This window comes from Typopeltis vanoorti, chromosome 22 (genome assembly GCF_054136105.1).
Source record: "Typopeltis vanoorti isolate ZY-2024b chromosome 22, IOZ_Tvanoo_1.0, whole genome shotgun sequence".
Lineage (NCBI taxonomy): Eukaryota > Metazoa > Arthropoda > Arachnida > Uropygi > Thelyphonidae > Typopeltis > Typopeltis vanoorti.
The window spans coordinates 38,050,361-38,073,193 of NC_143570.1; the positions used below are offsets into that span (position 1 = coordinate 38,050,361).

Sequence of the window (22,833 nt, forward strand, 5' to 3'; positions counted from 1 at the left end):
CCAGGGAGAAAACATCACTATTAACAATAACATAGTCAATGAGACTTTTCTTATTCCTAGCCTCTTCTCTCCATGTGAATTTGTGCACATTTTTATGTTGGAACACGGTGTTAGTAATAACCAGTCCATGTCCTGAGCAGAAATCCAACAGATATTTGCCATTATTATTAGCTTTGCTCTTTTCTCCAAATTTTCCCAAAATATTTTTGTATGTCTCACAATCATTTCCTACTCTACTATTTAGATCCCCAACAAGGACCAACTTTTCCTTTTTCATTGTGTCAGTTGCTTTTTCTAAAGCCTCAAAAAATTCCTCCACTTCTACCTTAGTAGAACCTTCTGTGGGACCATAGGCACAAATAAGTCTCATTGTCCAGTTCCCCATTCTCATATTTGCCCACATTACTCTACTTGAGACTGACTGCCATTCAAGAAGATTAGCCTCGTATTTTGTGTTGAATACTATGGCTACTCCTTCTTTTCCTTGATTGTCATTGCCTGAATATAACATTTTGTATTTATTGCTCAGAAAGATCTCACCAGTTTTGGTCTTTTTTGTTTCAGTCACCCCTATTATGTCGATCTGGTACTTATCTTCAGCTAGCTCCATTTCTTTGCCATTCAGGCTTCTTACGTTGATAGTACCGATCTTTAACTCTGGTGATGTTGAGTTGGGGTTTGTTTTCAGATTTGTTCCAATAGCTGACTTTTCGCTGTTCGCCCTGGTTCCCTGGCGAAAACAACGGGGGCCTTGTTTAACCGGGCGACGCCCCAGCCGGCATGAAATTTTGTCATGTTGTACCATCATTTTTTATTTTGGTTTAACCAATAAGAATACAATTTGGTCGGCTAAATCCCAAATTGCCAGCCCATCCTCGTTCGTTCAGTATCAAAGTAGATACCCAACAGGGTGCACCACGAGAAGGTGAGGATTGGACATTAGGTCAGAAGCCCTGGTCGGTTCTCCGCATTCCTTTAAAGGCTATGTGGAGGTCTCCTCTCAGTTATACAGCTTTGACCCTTAAGCACCCCATTTTTGAATATTAAGTTCATTAATATTCAAACAATTCTGCACTCATGCACTTTTCTAAATGATGTATCCAATACTACTTCCAATCACTGAACATGACATACACTGAAGAAATACATTTTAACTATACTGTCAGCAGATACTATGTGTGTATCTCTCATGACTGATGTCCATCTTGCATAATCACCCTGAATTTTCCAGGATTTTAGCTTTGCTGCCTCAGCCCATCTTTCACATGCCAAGATGCAAGTAGAAATCCTTCCTGTTATCATTAATATCAACTCTCATACCATACGTCTCTTGTCTAGTTATTCACTACTACCTGAACACTCACACTCACATCTTCCACTTGTTTACACGTGGCCTCAGTAATGTTATGAATCTGGGTCTTGAAAAATGCTTTCATTACTTGATCATTTAATAGCCTTCTTGCCCATGTAAAAGTTTACCACCGGAATTGAAAAGGCTAACTAGTTTAGCTTTAATACACATGCACAGAGATATTACAACAATATTATTGATAAAACTGGACAGTCTCAAAAACAGAAAACTTGAATTCATTATTTCTAAAAATGACATGTAAGTAATTATAATATCTCATTTTTCCCTTACATGTAAGCCCAATGGTCCTGTCAGCCAAAGTAAGTTGGCTTCATAGAAATTTATTTAATGCTATGACAGAATAGTTAATCTCACTTGTACTGTCTTCTCTGTCTGTCAATTGCACTTATTCTCTGTTATTTGTTATCCAAAAGTTATGGATTCAAATCCCACTGTGTGCACTGGATGTTTGTGAATGTCTATGTGAGAGATTAATTTCAGTGCTTGGTGTGAGACCACATCATACTTTAACCTGAAGTGGTTTAGAAAGTTTCCATATTTAGTCTCTCGAACCAGGTTTCTCAAACCTCTGATCCTTAGTCCATGCAGGTGCGTGAGTGCAATAGGTTACAACCTTTTGTGTGTGTGTGTGTGTGTGTGTGGTGGGGGGAGGGATTCACAAAAAAAAAAGAAAAGTAGAATTGCCAACTAAAAGACATGCAGAACTACAGGGTCAACGACATGGCATAAGATCACAAGGGAAGGAGGTTAGTAGTATAGTTGACTTTCAGTAATAACAAATGTGCTCACAAAATTACTGAAAAGTCCCAGTCCAAACTTCATAGTACAATACTTTACTATAAGAAATTACTACAACAAATTATTCTTGAGGACCCTACAACTGTTTGCTATAATGCAAGGTAGTTGTATAAAAAGAAATATGATCAGGAAGCTCAAGAACAGCACATAGTACAGACAAAAAGAGTGATCAGCATGTTAAAACAGGCAAAATCAGAGGAGAAGAAATTAGCCAATCAGGCCAAAAGAAATCCCTAAGAGTTCATTCATTACATAATAAAAAGAAAGAATGAATGTGAATGGATAACTTTAGTCAGTACTGATGGTAGGAAAGTGACAGAAGCAGAAAGAATAGTTGAACTGAGTGATCACCTAAGACTGTATCATACATGTAGAGATAACACAATGACCGACATATAACAAGGACCGATGTGATAATAGAGATAGGTAACTAAAAGTGTTTAGGATATCAGATTATTCACAATGCAAATATGATTACAGATTGCATGGAATATCAACTCATGTATTATATAAAAGTGCAAGAGCTTTATCAATAGCAAGGTCCCAAGGATATAGAGAGAATGCATGATAGTTCCACTTAAATAAAGAGGACTCCAAGATGGTTAAGGTATCAGATAAAGAATAGTAAAGATCAGAATTCAGGATTGCATATATAGGAATATGACACACTACAGTGTGTGTGTGTGTGTGTGATGGGAGGAAACTACACAATTATGTGAAATGTATTTATCAACTGAAGACATGCACATAAAAATCCATGTCTACAGTGTTGGCTATAGAGCAAAGAATAATATCCAGTCAACCAGGCCCACTTAAAAGAAATTATAACCTATGTTAAAAATAATGTTAAACTACTATGCTAATATTTGATGTATGAACTTATTTAAATAGGAATACAAATATGAAATCATTTGGTAAAAATACATTGTCACTTTAACAAATATCATGTACATCTCAATGCTTGTTTAATTTTTCAAAGAAAATAAATAAATAAAAATATAAATATGCAACCTGCGTTTAGATGGCCAATCATCTGCATTTGTGAAAGGAGAAGTATTTTCAACGCGATAAACTTGATGTGGACATGCTGCATGCTGGCTACTCATCTTTCCTGATGATGTGAATCCTGGATTCATTGACCGAACAACATTCAAAGTAGTTTTATCAGTTGAGCCAATAAGATGAGTAACACACCCATTCATGCTATGTTTAAGTTCCTGTTAAAAGAAGATATTGATTGATTCAGTATTTAAATTAAGTTACACATTTCATAAATTTACCACATGGATATTATTGTCATGTAATACACTCGCACAGGAGAAATAGAATCTTTAAATAGCAAAAATTTTATTTTTAACTTAACAGTTCAGTCTCCATACTATGTAATTATGTGAGTAGTTAATTCAAATCAATGAAATACATATTTAAAACAATGTCCATTTCATGTTTATTAATAAATGAAACTATTTTACAGATTTAATCCTTTATGGATGAATGACACAGCCTACAAATTATTTTTTTCCTTATTGCTAGAGAAGGATTGAAAAATAATTATAATGTATAAAAAAAGTAAAAACAAATCTCTAGCCAATACCATGCACAAAAGGTTTTGAACCTACAGAACAGGATGGGTGAAGGATTGAATAAAGTAGGACTCCTGATCCAGACAACATATGCAACACAGCATTTTCTCAAACCACTCTAGGCTTTTGATAGTCTCACACCAAGATTGAAAATCATACATTACCTAAAACTAGACAGATGAATTAGGATATAACATTTGGCCAAACTATTCCACTACTGCTATGCTTCATGGCTTCATTATTCAGATGTTCTACAAATATTGAAAATTTCCAAACATAACAAATTTTGAAAAAAAGAACATTTTTTATTCAGAATACTTCTGTATAGTAAGATAGTAATCCTGAAAAAATGTTACAAAATCTTATGAAAGAAAGGATAATTTATAGATTGTCAAAGTGACAAAAATGGGCTTAAAAAATTTATTTTTACAAACATTTGTAAAAATAAAATCTCCTGAAGCCTTTTATTCTCCGAAAAGAGTAGGCAGAACTCCTTTAGCTCTAGCTTTCTGAAGACTAATGGGCAGCTAATCTCCATCCATTATGCCTTCAATGATAATTGTGTGCACATTATCAATGAATCAAGGCTTTTCAGGAGAGATTATATGGCAGACAACTGCTGCCATCTTGTAGCCCTAAACCCTAATGTTTGCAATAGATGTAATGTAAGTGCGAGTTTCTAGTTGATTTTGTGATTTAGAGTTAAAAAAACAAATTAACTGGGAGAAAAAAATCCTACTTGTCAATGGTAGAGATTAATTAATTTGGAAACCATCCAAAGAAAGGCTCAGAAAAAGTTCCTATGGTTAGCAACTAATTTTAATCTATAATTCCTATAATGATTCAGGCAGCCTAGCACTATTGATGCAAAACTCCATTTCCTGAGTGGATGGTGTACCGTTGGGTACACTGTCTAATCACAGTCAACCAGGCTGGTAAAGAACAAGTTAAAATTAATTAAGAAATCAAGGAGTTGTACCTTATTTTGTTTCCAGAATGATTCATCTCATTTACAAACTACTGCTGTACCAGAAGGAATGTACTTTCTAAAGAATGAAAAGGTCAAATAAGACAATTGCTAATAGAATCTGAAAAGTGAGAATTTTTGTTTCTAATTCCCAGGAACTTTTAAAATTTCATGCACTAATTTCTCTAGAATATGTTTCATCTACTACATGGATGTTCCCATAAATATAAGCATCTCTTTAAAGAAAGTCCAAAGTTCTTCTAATTCACCCAAATCTCAACCTTAATGATGAACTTTCCAAGTCAAAAATCTGCAAAATTATCATCAAGAACTATATGGTTTAATATTTTGTTTTTTTAATTACATTCATGCATGCACACTTCATTTGATTGAATAGATCAGTTTTAATTGGCTGTCTTAATTGTTAAACTAACAATACATGGATTAAAATATCTGTAGTTTAATCAGTCTTAAATAATTTTTCAAATGTGTCCATACGTGACCTTAGTATCATAATGAATAATACACAATTATCCTTTAATGTATTGGATTTGTCTTTCTTTGGTTACTTTAATGCCTGGAATGCCAAACAGCATTTTTTCATTTCTACTGACTTAGCTGGATGGAATGCTTATGGCAAATATCTCAGCAGAGATATTTGCCATAAGCTATCTAAATGAAAATTTATTGTACTTGACAAAAATTATATTTTTCTTTTCATTCTTATGAATTTTCATAGGCTACTTTTGTATATAGAAAAGTTGACATCTTATCGAATTGCTCTCTGTATCTCATAATGTACAGACCATTTTCTCCTCAGGTGTGTATAATGACATGCTTTATGGTAAGAGTCACTACCCAGACTGGTTTCAAAGTTGATTGAGGTCTTATCGGCAAGAACTGATGACCTCAATAAAGATGAGACCTCTTTTTCTTCCCAACCTGAGCTGTGTGGAAGAGAAAAATTGAGCATAGTTTTCACTTCACAATTTCCTCTGCATTGGTAAGTTTTTTTTTCCCTAGTTGCAAAAACGTGAACATCTTAGAAATGCAGGACTGAATGAGACAAGGAAACCTTATGTTAGAAAAAGTCAAAGGGAAGGAGGGAGATTTATATATATATATATATATATATATATATATAGGATTATAGAGAACAAGTACATGTAATACATTTCTGGTTGAAGAATCAGTGTAATCTGGATAGTCAAGATGCAGTGGTGGCTGTGGCTATTTGGAATTCGGTCAAAAACTAGAGATCAGTATTGGATGGCTCGAAGTAGTAATTTCCTTTGTTTATGTTTATACCACAAATGCTGAGGCAGATGAAAGGAAATGTTTTTTTTTTTTTAAATATTATTTTGACTTTATGCAGTCAAATTATGCAAACAATGAAGTCATCTTTGCTTTCTGAGAACTGAATTCCACATTCAAACACTACCACACGATCTATAGGATATATTTCCACTGTCTGTATGTAAAATAAAGGACTTTAATTCCTATTTCATAACTTCTTCCTGAGAAAGGAAAGAACTGTTGTTAGAGTAATACAGTAATTTATTTTTTAAATGTAATGCTCTCCTACAAAAAAAAAGCTTGTGATATATCAGTGCCATGCATAAAATAGCAGTTTCATCATCTGGAAATCCTGTGTTGCATATGTAGCTTTGTGCTTGTGCTATTAATTTCATATCAGACAATTTTTTTTTTTTAATAAACAAAATCCTACTAAATTTCAAATGCTGGAAAAAAATTTAATCAACATCTATACTACTCAGACAGCACTATAATTGCTGTGAAGTGTTACTTTAGTCAATTTTACTATTCCAGGGACTGAACATGTAAAAAAATAAGAATTCAAAGAATTAAGAATAACATTGCCTGTAAGCTAAATGAGCTGAATCAAGCATTTAAAGCAATGCAACTATGGGTGCAGCTGATACGACAGCAACTGTTCAAAACTATGGTTTTACCACTTTCTTACACACAGACACAAGTTATATTACAATGAAGATTTATGTACCAAGGTCAAGCTTCAGCTTGAAGCAGACAGATGCTGTACCATGCTGCACTACATTCTAGTCTTTGTACTATAAGATTAAACAATATATTAATGTTATAAAATTAATCAGATATGTAATTATTTAACTTACTTCAAATTCTTTTTCAGTCAATCCTTGAAGATATTGTGGATCACATACAGATAATAAGAATTCAAGACCCTGACTAGCCCACCTGTAAATTATGTTTATATTCAAGTGAGTAATGACATTGATATACTAAGATCTTAGTTTAATATGAACATGTTACATAATGTTTAACTTTGCATTAGCAAATGTCGATTTATTCTTTTTAGTAATTCATACTATGAATCACTAAAAAGAATGCACATACACATAAAATCTGATAAACAACATATAAAAATTTTAATAAAAGCAGCAGAAGAAAAAGTATTTCAGAATTTAGAAAATCTGTTATTGTTGTGATAAAGAATTCAGACTTTTCAAAGAGGATAGAAAATGTTCTCTTCAAAATCATGTCAATGGTTAATTGTGAATCTGATTGCTGAACGTGTCCAAATCAATTACATCGAGGGGAAGAGAAAGAGAGAGAGGGTTCAGGCTATCAATTAATGAAGTTATTTTTTTTTTCCGCTGTGGAATAATTTTTTGAAAGACATTCTGTTCTGTTGCTCAGGGGCTGTCACTGGTGAGTACAGACATGGCAAACCCAAGCTAGACTTAATCTTACTTCCTACAATATACACTTGGTATATCGTATCTGTAGACTGGTCTTCTACTCTTATTTTCTCTTACTTCTTACTCCCCCCCCCCCAGTGCTATTAGAGCAATTCGAGGGCAACTCTTTCCTCTCAAACTGTAGTTTCTACTATCTACTAAAAAAAGCAAGCCTAGTTGCCTCAAGGTGAAGTAGAACATAGTGGCAGCCCCGCCACTAGGATACCTATCATCATGCTAGTAACTTGACATAGGGAAACACATGTTACTTTCAAATCTCAACAAAATCCAACATGGACAGAAAACATGGGAAAAGACTGCAAACTGGAAAAGGTTAAGAAACTTTGGAAAAACAAAAACATGGTGAAATATGCTACATGGAACATTAGAAGCATAGCACATAAAGAAGAAGAATTAGATAAAATTTTAAATGGTGAAAATATAGAAATTGCAGTTCTTACAGAAACAAAAAAAGAAACTTAAAGGAACAAAAGAAACCACTAATTACCATATCATATCATAGTGGAGTAGACAAACAAATACGTGCAAAAGCCTAGTATAATGATATGGATCCATAAATCAATTAAAGCAAAAATAACTCATTATACATACTGGAATGAAAGAATATTAGAAGTGCGATTAAAATTAAATAAAGAAAATTTAACAGTTGTTGGAGTGTATGTCCCTGAAGAAGGAAATTATTACTTTTACAAAATAATAATTTTGTGAAAAGTAATAATTTCAAGGAATATATTAAAAATTAAATAAAACAGACCATATAGTTATAGCCAGAGATCTTAATGGCATAATAGGAATTAAAAAAAATAATGATAATATAGAAAAATTTGGAGAACCAACAGTAAACAAAAATGGAAAGCGACTCATTATGTAATATATAATAATTTAAAAATAATGAATACATTCTACAAATATAAACATATACATAAATATACATGGTATGCAAGAGGGCAAAAATCAATAATGAACTACTTTATAGCAAATGAAAAAGCAGCAAACCTCTTCTTAGATGTTAAAGTCAGATGAGGGCTAGAAATCGACACAGATCACTATTTAGTGCAGGCAAAACTAAGGTTTCCACCAAATTGGTTACAAAAAAAATAAAATAAAATAAAAAAAAAATAAATAAATAAACTACAGAAACAAAATCTAATTACAAAGTAAGACTACTAAATAATTCAAGTATAAGAAATTTATACCAACAAGAGGATTAATAATCCATTTTAGAAATTATGGACTTTACAACTGTGTTATAAATAACTATTTTAATTTCCTGATGTTTCGACCTTCATATTAAGGTATGGAGTATATACAAATATATAAGGACAAGCTGAGTTACATTTCACATGATAAGCTAACGAAACAATGATTTGATCACCGGTTATTCTACTGGCATGACCTCCAGTGGGAAAAAAAAAAAAAAAAAAAGATAAAATTACAAATTAATTATTTAGAAACTACATCAAAGCTAAATTCTATTTAAAATAACATGAGAGAAACATTCTTTCTTATAGTTTTCTTACAGTAACAATGATGTCCTATTTTTAACATTACAATTGTTATATTAGATTTAGTATTCTGGAATATCTACAGTCCTGTTTATAGGAACTCTTAGGGAGAAAGGTTCCGTCGGTAGAATATGTGTCTTCCATATGCCTGGGATTTTTAGACCATCATTATTGTTCAGATTGGGGTGGTTGATAAGAATCTCACAGGCTTCCTTAAATTTGTGTTCATACCATGTTTTGGTGTGATGTAAACAACTGGTGCTTTTCCAGTCAATTCTATGTAAAGTGTTCAGGGCATGATCAGAAAGGCCAGCTTCACCATAGTTATTATATTTAATGTGTCGTAAAATTTTCCCTTTTCCCCAAATCATATTTTTATGTTTGAATCTACTGTTCATATCTGAAAGCTTTTGTTTTATGTTACAGCACTTTTTAATGATAAAAAAAATTTCTATGCTTTATTTCTGGAACTGCAATTGTGGCCATAGGTATAAACAAGTCACTTCTAATTCCTATTCTGAAATTTGTCATCATCATCACCATTGTTTACTGGGATACCAGATATTATGATAGTTCTATATGATGATGAGCATGCATGTAGAATTTTTGATCAAAATGCAAATGTGATGTAAAATATTGGGTTTTATTAGACTGTAATAGTACAGATGATGATGATGATTATTATTATAGGAAACTCCAAAGAGTCCTCAGACTCATCGAGGGAGGCCCTAAACATCCGAATATTCAAGAATATTCAGCATTTGAACAGTATCTATCATACTTTGCTTTGAACTCATTCGCAGTGATGGCACCCATAACAGACTCTGACAACCTATTCCACTCATTCATCACTCTCCAAGTAAAAAAAAAAACTAGTTCTAACAAACTACACTCTTGCTCATTTTCCATGGATGGGCCCTAGTTCTTCCATCATCACACCTGTTCTGAAAAATTTCCTCTGAATTAATCTTGTAAAAATCCCTCAGTAATCCACAAAACTTCAACCTGTTTCTCACAAGGTTCATTCCATATGATATACTACCATCTTGATTACTCGCCTCTGGATCCTCTCTACCACTTTCCCATCACCATCACCTGGTGCCAAGATCAGCATGCAGTAGTTAAGATGGGATCTTATCAAGGCTCAATAAAGAGGAACAATAACCTGCTTGTCAAAGTATTCTTCAGTAACCAAGTGTCTGATGAGCTGCTTTAGCCACTTTTGATATGTGCGTCCTAAACTTTAACTTCCTATCCACTAACACTTCCAAGTCTCTGGATTCATCAATTTCCTGATTGTGGTATACTGCTGACAATCTTTTCACCCCAAAATACATAACCTTACACTTTGCAACATTGAACTGACATCCATTCACCTTAGCCCAGTCTGCCAATCTATCTAAATTATCTTGCAAAATTTTGATATCATGTGTATTAACTATTGCTCTACCTAACTTTGCTTCATTGGCAAATAACTGAAGAGTTCCTCTCAGATTCTTTCCTATATCATTAATGAACAAATTAAATAGCAGTGGTTCAAGAATAGAACCCTGTGGCACACCACTAGTCACAGGCCTTCTTTTGGCCTACTCCTGAATAAACTACTCCCTGATATCTCTTCTTCAACCACCCTCCTATTCATCTTACCAACCCAATATCCATCCCCATGTGCTGCAGTTTACTGATTAGAATTCCATGTGGCATCCTGTAAAAGGCCTTTCCAAAATCCAGCAGTATCACTGCAAACCTATTACCCTTATCCAATTCTGCTGTCACTGTATTATAAAACATGAGCAAGATACTGAGGCATGATCTACCCATCACAAAACCACGCTGCCCTCCCATGCAGTATTCCATTTCCATCTATCCAGTCCTGTATTTTGCTCTTGACCAACTTCTCCAATACTTTGACAATGACTCCTGATATCCTGATTGGTCAGTAATTTGCTACAGCAGTCTTGGAGCCTCCTTTATGCAATGGAACTATTTTCCCCTCTTTCCACCCCCTCGGGACTAACCCAGAGCTGAGCCTTAGATTAAACAATATGGTCAGGGACACTGACAATTCCATTGCTGCTTCATGTAAGACTTGAGCTGGTATATCATCCAATCTCACAGACATATTCCCATTAAGGTTCTATAATATGCAATTCACCTCATTTCCTGCATAAACCATTGGTTCCCTCATTCCTGCAATATCACTGCCTGAATGATATACTCTTGCAAAGTGTTCACTTAGTAATTCTACTATTTCGACTGATTCAGTTACCTTCCTACCATCGGCATTCCTTAAAGTCATTCGGCTGTATACGTTTTTTCTTTTACTTGCAGCATATTGAAAGGACTGTTTGGGATTCCCTTTAGCCTGCATTGCTAACTTCCTTTCATAATCTGCTTTTGCCTTTCTTACCACACTAGTTACCCTTCTGGTCTGTGCCTTGTATTGTTAATGTACCTGCAGGTCACCTTTCTCCTTAAATTCCCTTCACAATCATTTCTTTTTTTGCAGCTCCAGTTTGATGGTGTTATTCCTCCATTTAACTCCCACTTGATTTACTCTCCTGACTCTAGGTATGCATCCCTCAAACACTCCTTTAGCACTTCCCATGCACTATCAATATCCAGCCCTTGCAGTTTTACATTCCATGGCACCAATGCAAGCAATCTCCTAAAAGCTTATCATACCAGCCCAGTAATTCCATATATACCCAGTCTTAACTGAAAATTCCACATTAGCCACCTCCCAGATCAAGATCATATGATCACTCGCACCAACTGGTGGCAATGTGGTCATATTAAACACTCCTTTACCACTTCCTATGCACTATCAATAGTGCATGGGAAGTGGTAAAGTTGGTGGCAATGTGGTCATATTTGTTATAGACAAATTCTCAGATGCAATTACTAGATCATGCACTCTTGAACCCCTAGTATACTCCATTACATGCTGTCTCAGGTAATTATCCCTTAGCAACTGCATAAAATCCATTTCCGTCCTCCCATGTGTTCGTTCATCATATGTTCCTCTACTCCTTCCAATCAATGTTACCATAGTTGAAATTTCCCATAATAATTACCTGTCCTCCACTCATTGAGTCTATCTGCTGATGCATACTATCTCCATAATCTTTTCCATCCCCTTGTCTATAGCAGCATCCAACTGTATATTTTGTTCTGCTGGCCTCAATCTAACACCAGATAGACTCAAATGTGCAATTTTCACTGCCCTGCAGTCAAACTTCTACTCCACACATTGGTTGCAGTTCATCAGATATCTTCAATAACACTCACCCCCCCCATTCTTTTTTCTCTATCTTTCCTGAATACACTATATACTTCCCATTCTATCCTGCTAACTATATCATCTTCTGTTAGTCATGTCTCACTAATGCCAATAACCAATAATAATTTTGGGCTTGGTTGGCTCCATCTTAATAAGCATTCATTTTTCAATGTCAATAAGTCTATTCAAAAGTCAACCTGCAAAAGTAAGAACTTTTAAAAGCAATAAATGTTTGAGCCTCTGTAACTCAGCTGATAATTGTAATGCATTCTGGATAGAAAGACCTAAGTTTGAATCTTCCCTAGAATATGAAGAATCTTTATAAGGACTTTTCAGACCGTGCGGTTAGCCTAGTGGCTTTGCGCTTCGCAACCATATGCCTGGGGAAGGAGTGTCCCAGGTTCGATTCCCGTTGTAGACGTGAGGAATTTGAGGATCTTCCTCAGGCATAGCCAAGTTAGTTGGTCTTGGGCGCGGTCAGTAGGGTTTTTTCCGCCAGTTTATCTGGCGTTTTTCATCCCGCAAACAGGCAAACTGGCCCCATGAACATACGCTTCTACAGTCAAGAATATATCCCACCCCCCAGCGGCAGACCAGGTGACGGGTCGGTTGGGAGCAGTACTAACAAGAAGTCGCATCTAAAAGTAACATGCGGACCCTGCATGGGAAGCGGGAATAACGCATAGTAGAAGAAGATTTATAAGGACTTTTCAACTGAAGATGAGTTACCCGTCTTATAAGGAGACAGTAGAATCCCCCCCCCCTTCCTGGAAATGTCACTTTTCATCCTGCAAAACAGAACAAATGCAACCGTGATTTAGATTATGTTAGGGAAGCTGTACAAGACAGACTAGTGTATAGTGTACTTCATAAATGAGTCCCAGCGCTCGCTCCATGGATGTGGCAAGTAATAATGACAAAACAAGGAAAAAGAAGAAATAGGAAGCATGTGAAACTTGTGAGGTAATATCGAAGTACAAAAACCAAATATTTTATTAACAATCATACTATAGATAAATTCAAATAATGATTACATAATCATTTAAAATTAAATACACACACGGACAAAGAAATTAGCGCACCTGGAAGAAAACATGGTACAATGGTGAAACTAAGCAAATAGCTAGAGTGCAAGGTGGTATGCAAATGATCTAAGTTTGGTGCGATTGCGCATGCCCACACACCCTGCGGTGGCGCTGCAAGCACGAACCAGCAGTCTTATAAAGCCGGCATGTAGTCGATAGATGATTAAAGCGAAAAGCACCGGCCGACACAAGCTAGAGTACAGAGTGACAATAATGCGGGGTAAACACCAGAGACATAGATTTAAGCAACTTACGGACTTTGACAGAGGCATGATCATCGGCCTGAAAACCAGAGGGTGGTCAGCACACCATATAGGCGTGCACATGAACCGTTTTCTGACCATACCGTCCGACAGTGTTGGGAGCTGTGGACACGTTTCGGCACTGCCATGCGGCAGAGCTGCACTGGTCGTATCAGGAGGACCAACGCTAGAGAGGATTGAAGGATTGTGCAGCAAGCACAGAGGGGATCCCACGGTGACCTGGTCCACTATACAGGCAGATATAGGGGCTCCTGTGTACCCACGAACCATTTCCTGATGCCTCGCAGAGGTGAATCTACGATCCCAGTGTCCCTTATGTGTGCTCCCATTAACACCGCAACATCGCTGACTCTGTTTGCAGTTGTGCCAGGCAAGAGCAACATGGAACGCCACAGACTGGCGACGTGTGGTCTTCAGTGATGAGTGCTGCTTCGTCTTGGGGATAAATGATCATCGTGTCTGGGTGTGGAGGACCCCTGGTCAAGGACACAACTCCGACCTCGCCATCGAGCGCCACGCCTCCCACACTGCAGGCATTATGGTCTGGGGAGCCATAGCTTATGATAGCCGATCACCCCTCGTAGTGGTAAGTGGCGCATCGACAGGGCAGCGGTATGTGGATGACATCCTACGGCCCCACGTTCTCCCATTCCTGGCCGGGATACCAGGAGCGCTATACCAGCAGGATAATGCCCGTCCGCACACAGCTCGGGTTGCCCAGACCTGCCTATATCGTGTACAGACACTTCCATGGCCTGCCCACTCCCCGGACTTGTCCCCTATCGAGCATGTTTGGGAGCAGCTGAAACGCCAGCTCCCACCGTTCCGCAATATCCAGGATTTGGAGCACAGCGTCCAACACGTGTGGGCCAGTCTGCCGCAGGACATCAGGCATCTGTTCACCACCATGCCGGGCCGTATTGCAGCATGTAACGCCGCACGAGGTGGTGCAACGTGCTATTGATGATGACCGGATTTTGTACCACAGATCCCTTTGTAGTCCTTCAGCTCTGTTTTTGCCATCATGTGCATCACTCATCCCTGTATCATTACACCAATAAAATTTCAGTTGAATCCTATGCTTCCTTCTTGGTGCACTAATTTCTTTGTCCATGTGTGTAATTAGACTTGCATGCTTAATATGTAATTAAAAACTTTACCTTGATTTCAATCCTCTTCCTCTTTCACATTTTTCCAAAACAAATTTCATCCACTGAAATGCAAATCTGATAAGTCCTCGTCCAAGTTTTATTCTTGCTTCTCCTGTAATCAAACGTGTAACAGCCTTCTGATACTACAGAAATAAAAATTTCATATGAATTATAAGGAGAACTAGAAAAAAAAAAGTTTTTTGGTTAAATATAAGTGGTTAATGTCAAGAAATTAGGATAAGCTAGATTTAAGTAAATGGATTACACAGTATATATAAACAACATAAAAAATACATTACCACCATTTCCTGTTATGTATCATCAAGGGAGTGAATAGGATACTATGATAGTACGATACAAATATTTATGTTATACATGGTAATTATCAGGTTTTCTTCCTAATTAATGTTATTTCTCAGATTTTTCCACTATAGCAGCCTACCTTATTATTATCTATTTCTATATTTGATTTACCATTTTCATTAAATGTTATAAGTAAACAGCATAATGGTTCACTTGTTTTATAGATTTACATGCAGGCCTGGTCAGCTGAGTGGATAGTATATCCATTCTCCAACCAAGAGGCCATGGGTGAAGGTTCGGATCTCACGGTGGCATGGATGTTTGTTGAAGTCTTCAGGTGGCAGACACCTTTCAGTCAATGTGAAACCACTATTTAGTTTATTAGAGGCTTAGAAAAAGTTTCATGTGTTAGTCTCTAGTGCTTCCAGATTACATAACTCTCAGTTAGTCCACAATGCTTATTATTATTATACAGGTACCTCCATGGAGTCAGAAGCCTCACTATAAGAGATCCATTATTCACACAATACCTATCATACCTCTCCTTAAATTCATTCATTGATGAAGTACTCACAACCACCTCTTGTAATCCCTTCATCACTCTCAAAACAAAAAATCTAGTCCTAATACCCTTTCTAACCACATTTGCATTTTTGAAAATTATGGAGACAACTACCGTGTTTGAATAAAAACTTTAGTTTAATATAACTAAAATCTACATTCGACGTTTATGTCAAGGTCATCTTCTGGAGCATACAACTATACACAGAAAACAAGCTACACTACAATAAAACTGGTTTGTTAAAGACACTGACCAACTGCTACAACAATTGTTGGCCTGACCTCTGGTGAAAAAAAAAAAATTATACATCAACACTAGAGTCCTATTATTGGTGTTATCTGTTGGTTGTAGAAATACATTGGGCACAACAACAACAAGTATCTATCTATATACATGTATATAGATAGATACTTGTTGTTGTGCCCAATGTATTTCTACAACCAACAGATAACATGTATATAGATAGATACAACCAACACATAACATGTATATAGATAGATACTTGTTGTGCCCAATGTATTTCTACAACCAACAGATAACACTAATAATAGGATTCTAGCGTTGATGTATAAATTTTTTTTTTTTTTTTTTCACCAGAGGTCAGGCCAACAATTGTTGTAGCAGTTGTAAAGTGTCTTTAACAAACCAGTTTGATTGTAGTGTAGCTTGTTTTCTGTGTATAGTTGTAATCTCCAGAAGATGACCTTGACATAAAGGTCGAAACATCGAATGTAGATTTTAGTTATATTAAACTAAAGTTTTTATTCCAACACTGTAGTTGTCTCCATAATTTTCAAAAATGCATTCGGATCATCTTGTAAGCCTAAAAGAAAGGTTTCTAACCACACTTTAACACAATTTCTGTGGGTTACCCCTTATTTTGTCCCTTCCTGCTATGTACCGAAAAGTCTTCAGTGTCATTCCAATAAAACCCCTTTAATAATTTATACGCTTCTTTCATGTCAACTCTTTTTTGCCTGTTAGCTAGTTTTTGAAGTTCACAGACCGTCAATCTATTCTCATAAGAAGAATTCCAGAGATCTGCCACAATCTTTGTCACTTGCATTTGGATTCTCTACTACTACTTCATCCACATGAAATTTAGGTGAACAAATTGGCACACAGTAGTCCAGATGTAGCCTTATAAGAGGAACGATAACCTTCCTATCCCTGTTTGTCAGTGCGTTCTTCAACAACCATGTAATCTGATGTAATGTTTTGGCTATTTTTGCAATATGGCCTCTAAACTCCCCCCCCCCCCTCCAAGTACCTGGCATAATCAGTTTCCTGCAATTCATTTCCATAAGTATAATATATAGCTTGTAATCTTTTCTTCCCACAATGCATCAGCTTACACTTGGCCACATTAAACTGGTAGCTATTTACCTCTGACTATACTGCTAGTCTATTTAAGTTATCCTGTATGATCGCTACATCACTTTCATTTACTATCACTTTTCCTAGTTTTGCATCTTCAGCAAACTGAATATTTCTCATCAAATAATTTCCTATATCACTGATGTACAAATGAAATAGCAGAGAAACAAGTATTGATCCCTGAGACATACCATCTGTGTTTTCCTGGATTACTCCATAAACCACTCTTTGGTATCTGTCCATCAGCCACTCTCTCTGATCCAAATCAACAGATTCATGTGTATTTCCATTTGTTCCAATTTATGCAATAGAGTTCTGTGTGGGATTATGAAGAATGATTTTGCAAAGTCTAGCAGTATCACTCAGATTCCCTTATCCAACTCCACTGTCCATTATTATAAAAAGTAAGCAAATTGCTAAGGCAAAACCTATCCTTTGCAAAACCATGTTGTCTCTTATAGCTTATCATATTCCTATCCACCCAATCCTGAATTCTGTCCTTCAACAATTCTCTAATACTTTAACCACCACTCCTGAGATGATGATCTGGCTATAATTTGCTACTTCTGTTCTTGGAATCACATTTATGTAGTGGGATCATTTTGTCCTATTTCCACTCCATTGGCACCTTCCCAGTACTGAGGCTTAAATTAATGCCATATGATCCTAAGGCTGTGTTTGCACTGAGGTTCTGCAATATTTAAGCACCTCCATTTCTTCAACTTTTAATCCCCCAATAGTCAATGTCACATCTGGCATTGTAACATCACTACCACACCCCCTGCAAAATGCTCACTGAGCAATTCAACTATTTGGTTTGCTTCTGTTATCTCTCCACCATCAGCACTTTTGAAAGTCATTCTTTCATAGCCATTCCATACAGTGAAGGAACACTTTAGGATTTCTTCTGGCTACATTAGCTATAACCTTCCATACCATACAGGTCACTCTTCTTTCCCATGCCTTGCACTACTCATGGGCATACTGACCTTGTCCTTTATATTTCCACCACCACATTTTCTTTGTCTGCAACTCCTGCTCTTAATGATTCTATTCATCCATCCAAGTCCTACTTGATTTATGCTTCTGACTCTGGGTATACATTCTGATACTGCTTTCCTCAAACATTCCTTGACCACCTCCCATGCACTACCAGCATCTCTTCCCCCCCCTCCAAATTCTTATGCCATTGCACTGCTGAAAGTTGACTCACCTGCTTTGTGATTCCACATATATCCCTTCTTAATTCTGCATGTCTGGCAATCACCCAGGTCAAGACTACATGCTTGCTTTCCTCCAAACAGTAGTAGCCTAGCTAGATTGGTTAGTGATATGCTCTCTTATCCTATGATCAGATCCAGCACTCCTAAACCTACGGTCCTCTCCATTACATGCTACCTCATGTAATTATCTCTCAGCCGATGTATAAATTCCATTTCCTTCCCTCCCTGTGGCCATTCTTCCTTCTCTTAATCTATGCACCCATAGTTGAAATCCCTCAGAATAATTATTCAACCTGTAGTCATCATGCTAATCTGCCAATGCATACTACCTACATTCTCCCTTATACTCTCTGGGATTATAGCAGCAAACAATTACACGTTTCATAATTATGGCTTCTATCTCACACCAGACAGTTCAAATAAAGTGGTCTATTGCACTGCTGTCCTGATGTACTTCTACTCTTTTTGGCTTCACTTTCTCTGCTATCATTAGGCCACCTGCCATCTATCCGGTTCCTTCTACCCTTTCTGAGGATACAATATCCTTTGCATTCTGTTCCTATGACTATATCATCCTAGGTCAATCATTTCTCACTAATGCCTATAACTTTTAGCCAAGTTGAGCAAACCAAGATCAAAACTCTGTCCTTATTTCAAATATTAGTATCACTGGGGAATGATAATTTCCATGATAGCTCCATGGAGTCCTCAAACTCATGTGAGAGACCCAAACCATCAACACAATATCTATCCTGCCTCTACTTGAAACCATTAACAGACAAAGCACTTACAACTGACTCAGGCAACCAATTCCATTCATTCACCACTCTCAAAGTGAAAAATCTAGTCTTGTTCTTCTGTGATATCCTCATTGGTTTTCATTTCAGTCATTACTGATTTATTTATTTTCTAGTTGTTTTCAAAGCCTGTCAATCTTTATTCTTCTGTTAGATATCCAAATCTCTGTACCATAAAGAAGTGCATGTACTAGTGAACAATATGCTTTGATTTTAAGTTCTTTGGAGAGATATGTGTATAATCATCTATACTATTACAGCCTAATAAAACCAATTGTCAATTAGTTCCATATAATATTTGATTACTATTTTCCTATCAACAATGTTTTCATATGTTGGTTGATTATTTGAGAAATCCCTGCAGTTATGATCTCTTACTTTATTTTTCCATAAAAGCTCCAAGGAATGAAGACATCACTGGGGAGATGATAAACATGGTATGCCGGTGTGAAATACGAGGCTAATCTTCTTGAATGGCAGGCAGTCTCAAGTAGAGTGACGTGGGCAAATATCAGAATGGGGAACTGGACAATGAAACTTATTTGTGCCTATAGTCCCACAAAAGGTTCTACTAAGGAAGAAGTGGAGGAATTCTCTGAGGCTATAGAGAAAGCAACTAACACAATGAAAAAGGAATAGTTGGTTCTTGTTGGGGATCTAAATAGCAGAGTAGGAAATGATTGTCAGACATAAAAAAATATTTTGGGAAAATTTGGAGGAAAGAGCAAAGCTAATAATAATGGAAAATACCTGTTGGATTTCTGCTCATGACATAGACTGGTTATTACTAACACCATGTTCCAACATAAAAATGTGCACAAATTCACATGGAGAGAAGAGGCAAGGAATAAGAAAAGTCTCATTGACTATGTTATTGCTGATAGTGATGTTTTCTTCCTGGTGCAGGACACCAGAGTGTACAGAGGATTTGAAATTGGAAGTGATCACTATTTAGTCATGAGCAGGATAAAATTGAATTTCATACTGAAAAGAATAACAAGTAAGAAAGTTTTAAAGCCAATAAAAGTTGAGCAGTTCTCAGATGTGAACTGTAGACTAAAATACACAAAGATTATTGAAGAAAAAATGAAAGAGTTTGAGAATAGGAACCAAAACTTAGAGATTCAGTGGCAAGCATTGAAGAAAACCGATTGATTCAGCCAGAGAGACATGTTGTGAGGTTGTCTGCAAGGATAGAAAAATCAAAACTCCATAGTGGACACAGGAAGTTAAAGAGGCAGTGAAGGAAAAGAATAAAGCATATCAAAAGTTCCTGGCAAATATGTCGGTTTGTGCTCTTAGAGAATACAGAGACAAATGCAAGAAAACTAAACACTGTGTAAAACTAGCTAAAGAAAACTCATGGGAGGACTTTGGCAAGAACATAGAAAATAAATATCAAGAAGGTGGCAAAATATTCTGGAGGTTGTTGAAGAAGCTTAGGAATGGAGGAAAGAGTGCTGTAAAAGGAGTCAGAGATGATAAAGGTGACATGAAAACTGGAGAAAAAGATATCCTTGAAGTATGGAGTAATTACTTTGAAAAACTGCTAAACGAAACAAGCAGTGATGACAGCACGGTGGTAAAAAACACTGACCAGGCATGCAGTCAGGAATACATATCCATACTTGAAGTAGAAAAAGCTATCAAAGGCTTGAAATGTGGAAAGGCAGCAGGAATAGATGATATTCGACCAGAAATGCTGAACTATGGTGGTATGAAAGTCTTACAGTGGCTGCACTGCATAGTTCAGGAAGCCTGGACAGAGGGACAAATTCCTGATGATTGGAGTAGAGCTCTCATAGTACCCATATATATATGAAAAGGGAAATAAAACTGAATGTGAGAATTACAGAGGTATTTCCTTACTGAGTGTTCCTGGTAAGATTTATGCAAGTATACTTGAGAAACGGTTGAGAAGAATTGTAGAAGAAAAGCTTGGTGAAGAACAAGTTGGATTAAGGCCAAATAGAGGCTGTCAGGATCAGATCTTCACTTTACTACAAATAGTGGAGAAATCATTGGAATATAACAAAAATCTGTATTTAAGTTTTGTCGATCTGGAAAAGGCATATGACAAGGTGCCAAGAGAGAAGCTATTCAATAAGCTACAGTTATATGGTTTATTTGAGTTGTATGTCATCAGTTAGAACTGAAGGAAGTACAGGAAGATGGTTTAATGTTAAATCTGGTGTGAGACAAGGATGTACATTATCCCCTCTGTTATTCATTATCTATATGGATCACATTATGAAGGAAAGTGGTATTAAACATGATATCAAAATTGGAGATGTTAATGTCAGCTCTTTGCTTTATGCAGACGATGTTATACTTCTAAATTAATCCGTTACGAGTCTGCAAGATTCCCTGACTAAATTGAATAACTGTTGTAATAGATATGGTATGAAGGTCAGCAATAAAAAGACAAAGACAATGAAAATAGGCAGAATCATTGAAAATGTCAACTGCTTTGTGAATGGAGAACCTGTGGAACAAGAAAAACATTTCAGCTACTTAGGACGATTTTTAGTGAAGATGGTAAATTAAATATGGAAATAGACACAGAAACAACAAAGCTGGTATGGTAGGAAGTCAATTGAATAAATTCATATGGAATAAGAGAGAAATTAGTCGGAACGCTAAATTAGCTGTATACAAGACCATGTTCAAACCAGTTTTAACTTATGGATCTGAGAGCCTGGTCAGAAGTAAAACACTTGACCAAAGACTAGAGTCTGCAGATATTAGTCCTGAGAAAGATGGCACCTGTAATTGGCATCAATGGCAATATCATATTAAAAACGAGGATATTAAGAAAGAACTTGACATTGTCAGCATCCAGGAATATGTTAGCAGAGCTAATCTCAGGTGGTATGGTTACTTAAATAGAATGGGTGAGGAAAGATTAGCAAAACAAGTGTTCTCTGCCAGGTTGGCAGGGAAATGACCCAGAGGAAGACCAAGATATAGGTAGATTGATACAGTACAAAGTGCCTTTGATGATAGAAATATAAGATGTGATAATGTTGAAGTCTTGACAAGTAACAGACTGATTTGGAGAAAAATTGTAGATAGGAAGTTAGTAATGATGTAAATTTTTCATGTAGTACTATCATATCCTGTACACATCTTGAAGGTACATGGCAGGAATTTGATGATGATGATGGAGAAATGTGCTTTTTTAACAATACATTTTTAAGTTTGGTCACAGCAGATCTTCATAGATTTATTCCATGTTTGACAGTTCCTTCATAATTTAAGCTGTCTGTGATCATCATCCTAAGTAACTTAATTTTCTAAACCTGTTCTGGTTTGTTTCCTTCCATTTCTAAGTTCTTCTCCCTTTCTTTCTACCTATTGTTGTTGTTTTGGTTTTAATAAAACTTATCTGCATTGCATAATCGTTACTATTATTATATAATTATTATTACTTGCCTTCAAAATTGAGCAGGTGAACTGATTTTTCTTGCTTGATTGTTAGATAACAATGAAGGTAACATGACTAACTTTGAAAAATATGCAATACAGTTGTTTATTTTCTTTTATATAATGAATGTTTTGGATGTTGGCTGTTTAAAACCACTCAAAATGCATCAGTTTATGGAACTAAGACTAATGTATGGAAATAATACTAACCAATGATGACTAACAGCATGAACAGCAAACATCATTATAGTGCAGCAGTCTGACTGATTCTGAGGACATTGGTCTTCAATGTAGAAACTGCTGCAAGGGAGCAAGCATCACCTAGTTGTTTCTAGTTTTACCCTTCACAAGAATAATGCATTTCAACAATTAAAAAAAA

At 36.2% G+C, this 22,833-nt stretch overlaps 3 protein-coding genes across 3 annotated transcripts in view; 1 reads left to right on the forward strand and 2 right to left on the reverse strand.

Annotated features, from left to right (window-relative positions):
• The window catches only part of LOC150094330 (mitogen-activated protein kinase kinase kinase 4-like), a 104,439-nt gene extending 97,492 nt beyond the window's left edge, over positions 1 to 6,947 (reverse strand). Inside the window, exons 1-2 of the mRNA XM_090412402.1 lie at positions 6,874 to 6,947; positions 3,182 to 3,387 (exon numbers count right to left, since the gene is read on the reverse strand). Coding sequence (XP_090268528.1) covers positions 3,182 to 3,372 — 191 coding nt within the window. The 5' untranslated portion in view covers positions 3,373 to 3,387; positions 6,874 to 6,947. The remainder of the gene's footprint in view (positions 1 to 3,181; positions 3,388 to 6,873) is intronic.
• LOC150094329 (ubiquitin-conjugating enzyme E2 J1-like) overlaps positions 1 to 6,981 on the forward strand; it is a 246,020-nt gene extending 239,039 nt beyond the window's left edge. Inside the window, exon 7 of the mRNA XM_090412082.1 lies at positions 6,891 to 6,981. Coding sequence (XP_090268208.1) covers positions 6,891 to 6,950 — 60 coding nt within the window. The 3' untranslated portion in view covers positions 6,951 to 6,981. The remainder of the gene's footprint in view (positions 1 to 6,890) is intronic.
• Positions 6,982 to 14,771: 7,790 nt separating this feature from the next.
• LOC150094331 (mitogen-activated protein kinase kinase kinase 4-like) overlaps positions 14,772 to 22,833 on the reverse strand; it is a 172,769-nt gene continuing 164,707 nt past the window's right edge. Inside the window, exon 15 of the mRNA XM_090412440.1 lies at positions 14,772 to 14,909. Within this exon, the coding sequence (XP_090268566.1) occupies positions 14,772 to 14,909 (138 nt within the window). The remainder of the gene's footprint in view (positions 14,910 to 22,833) is intronic.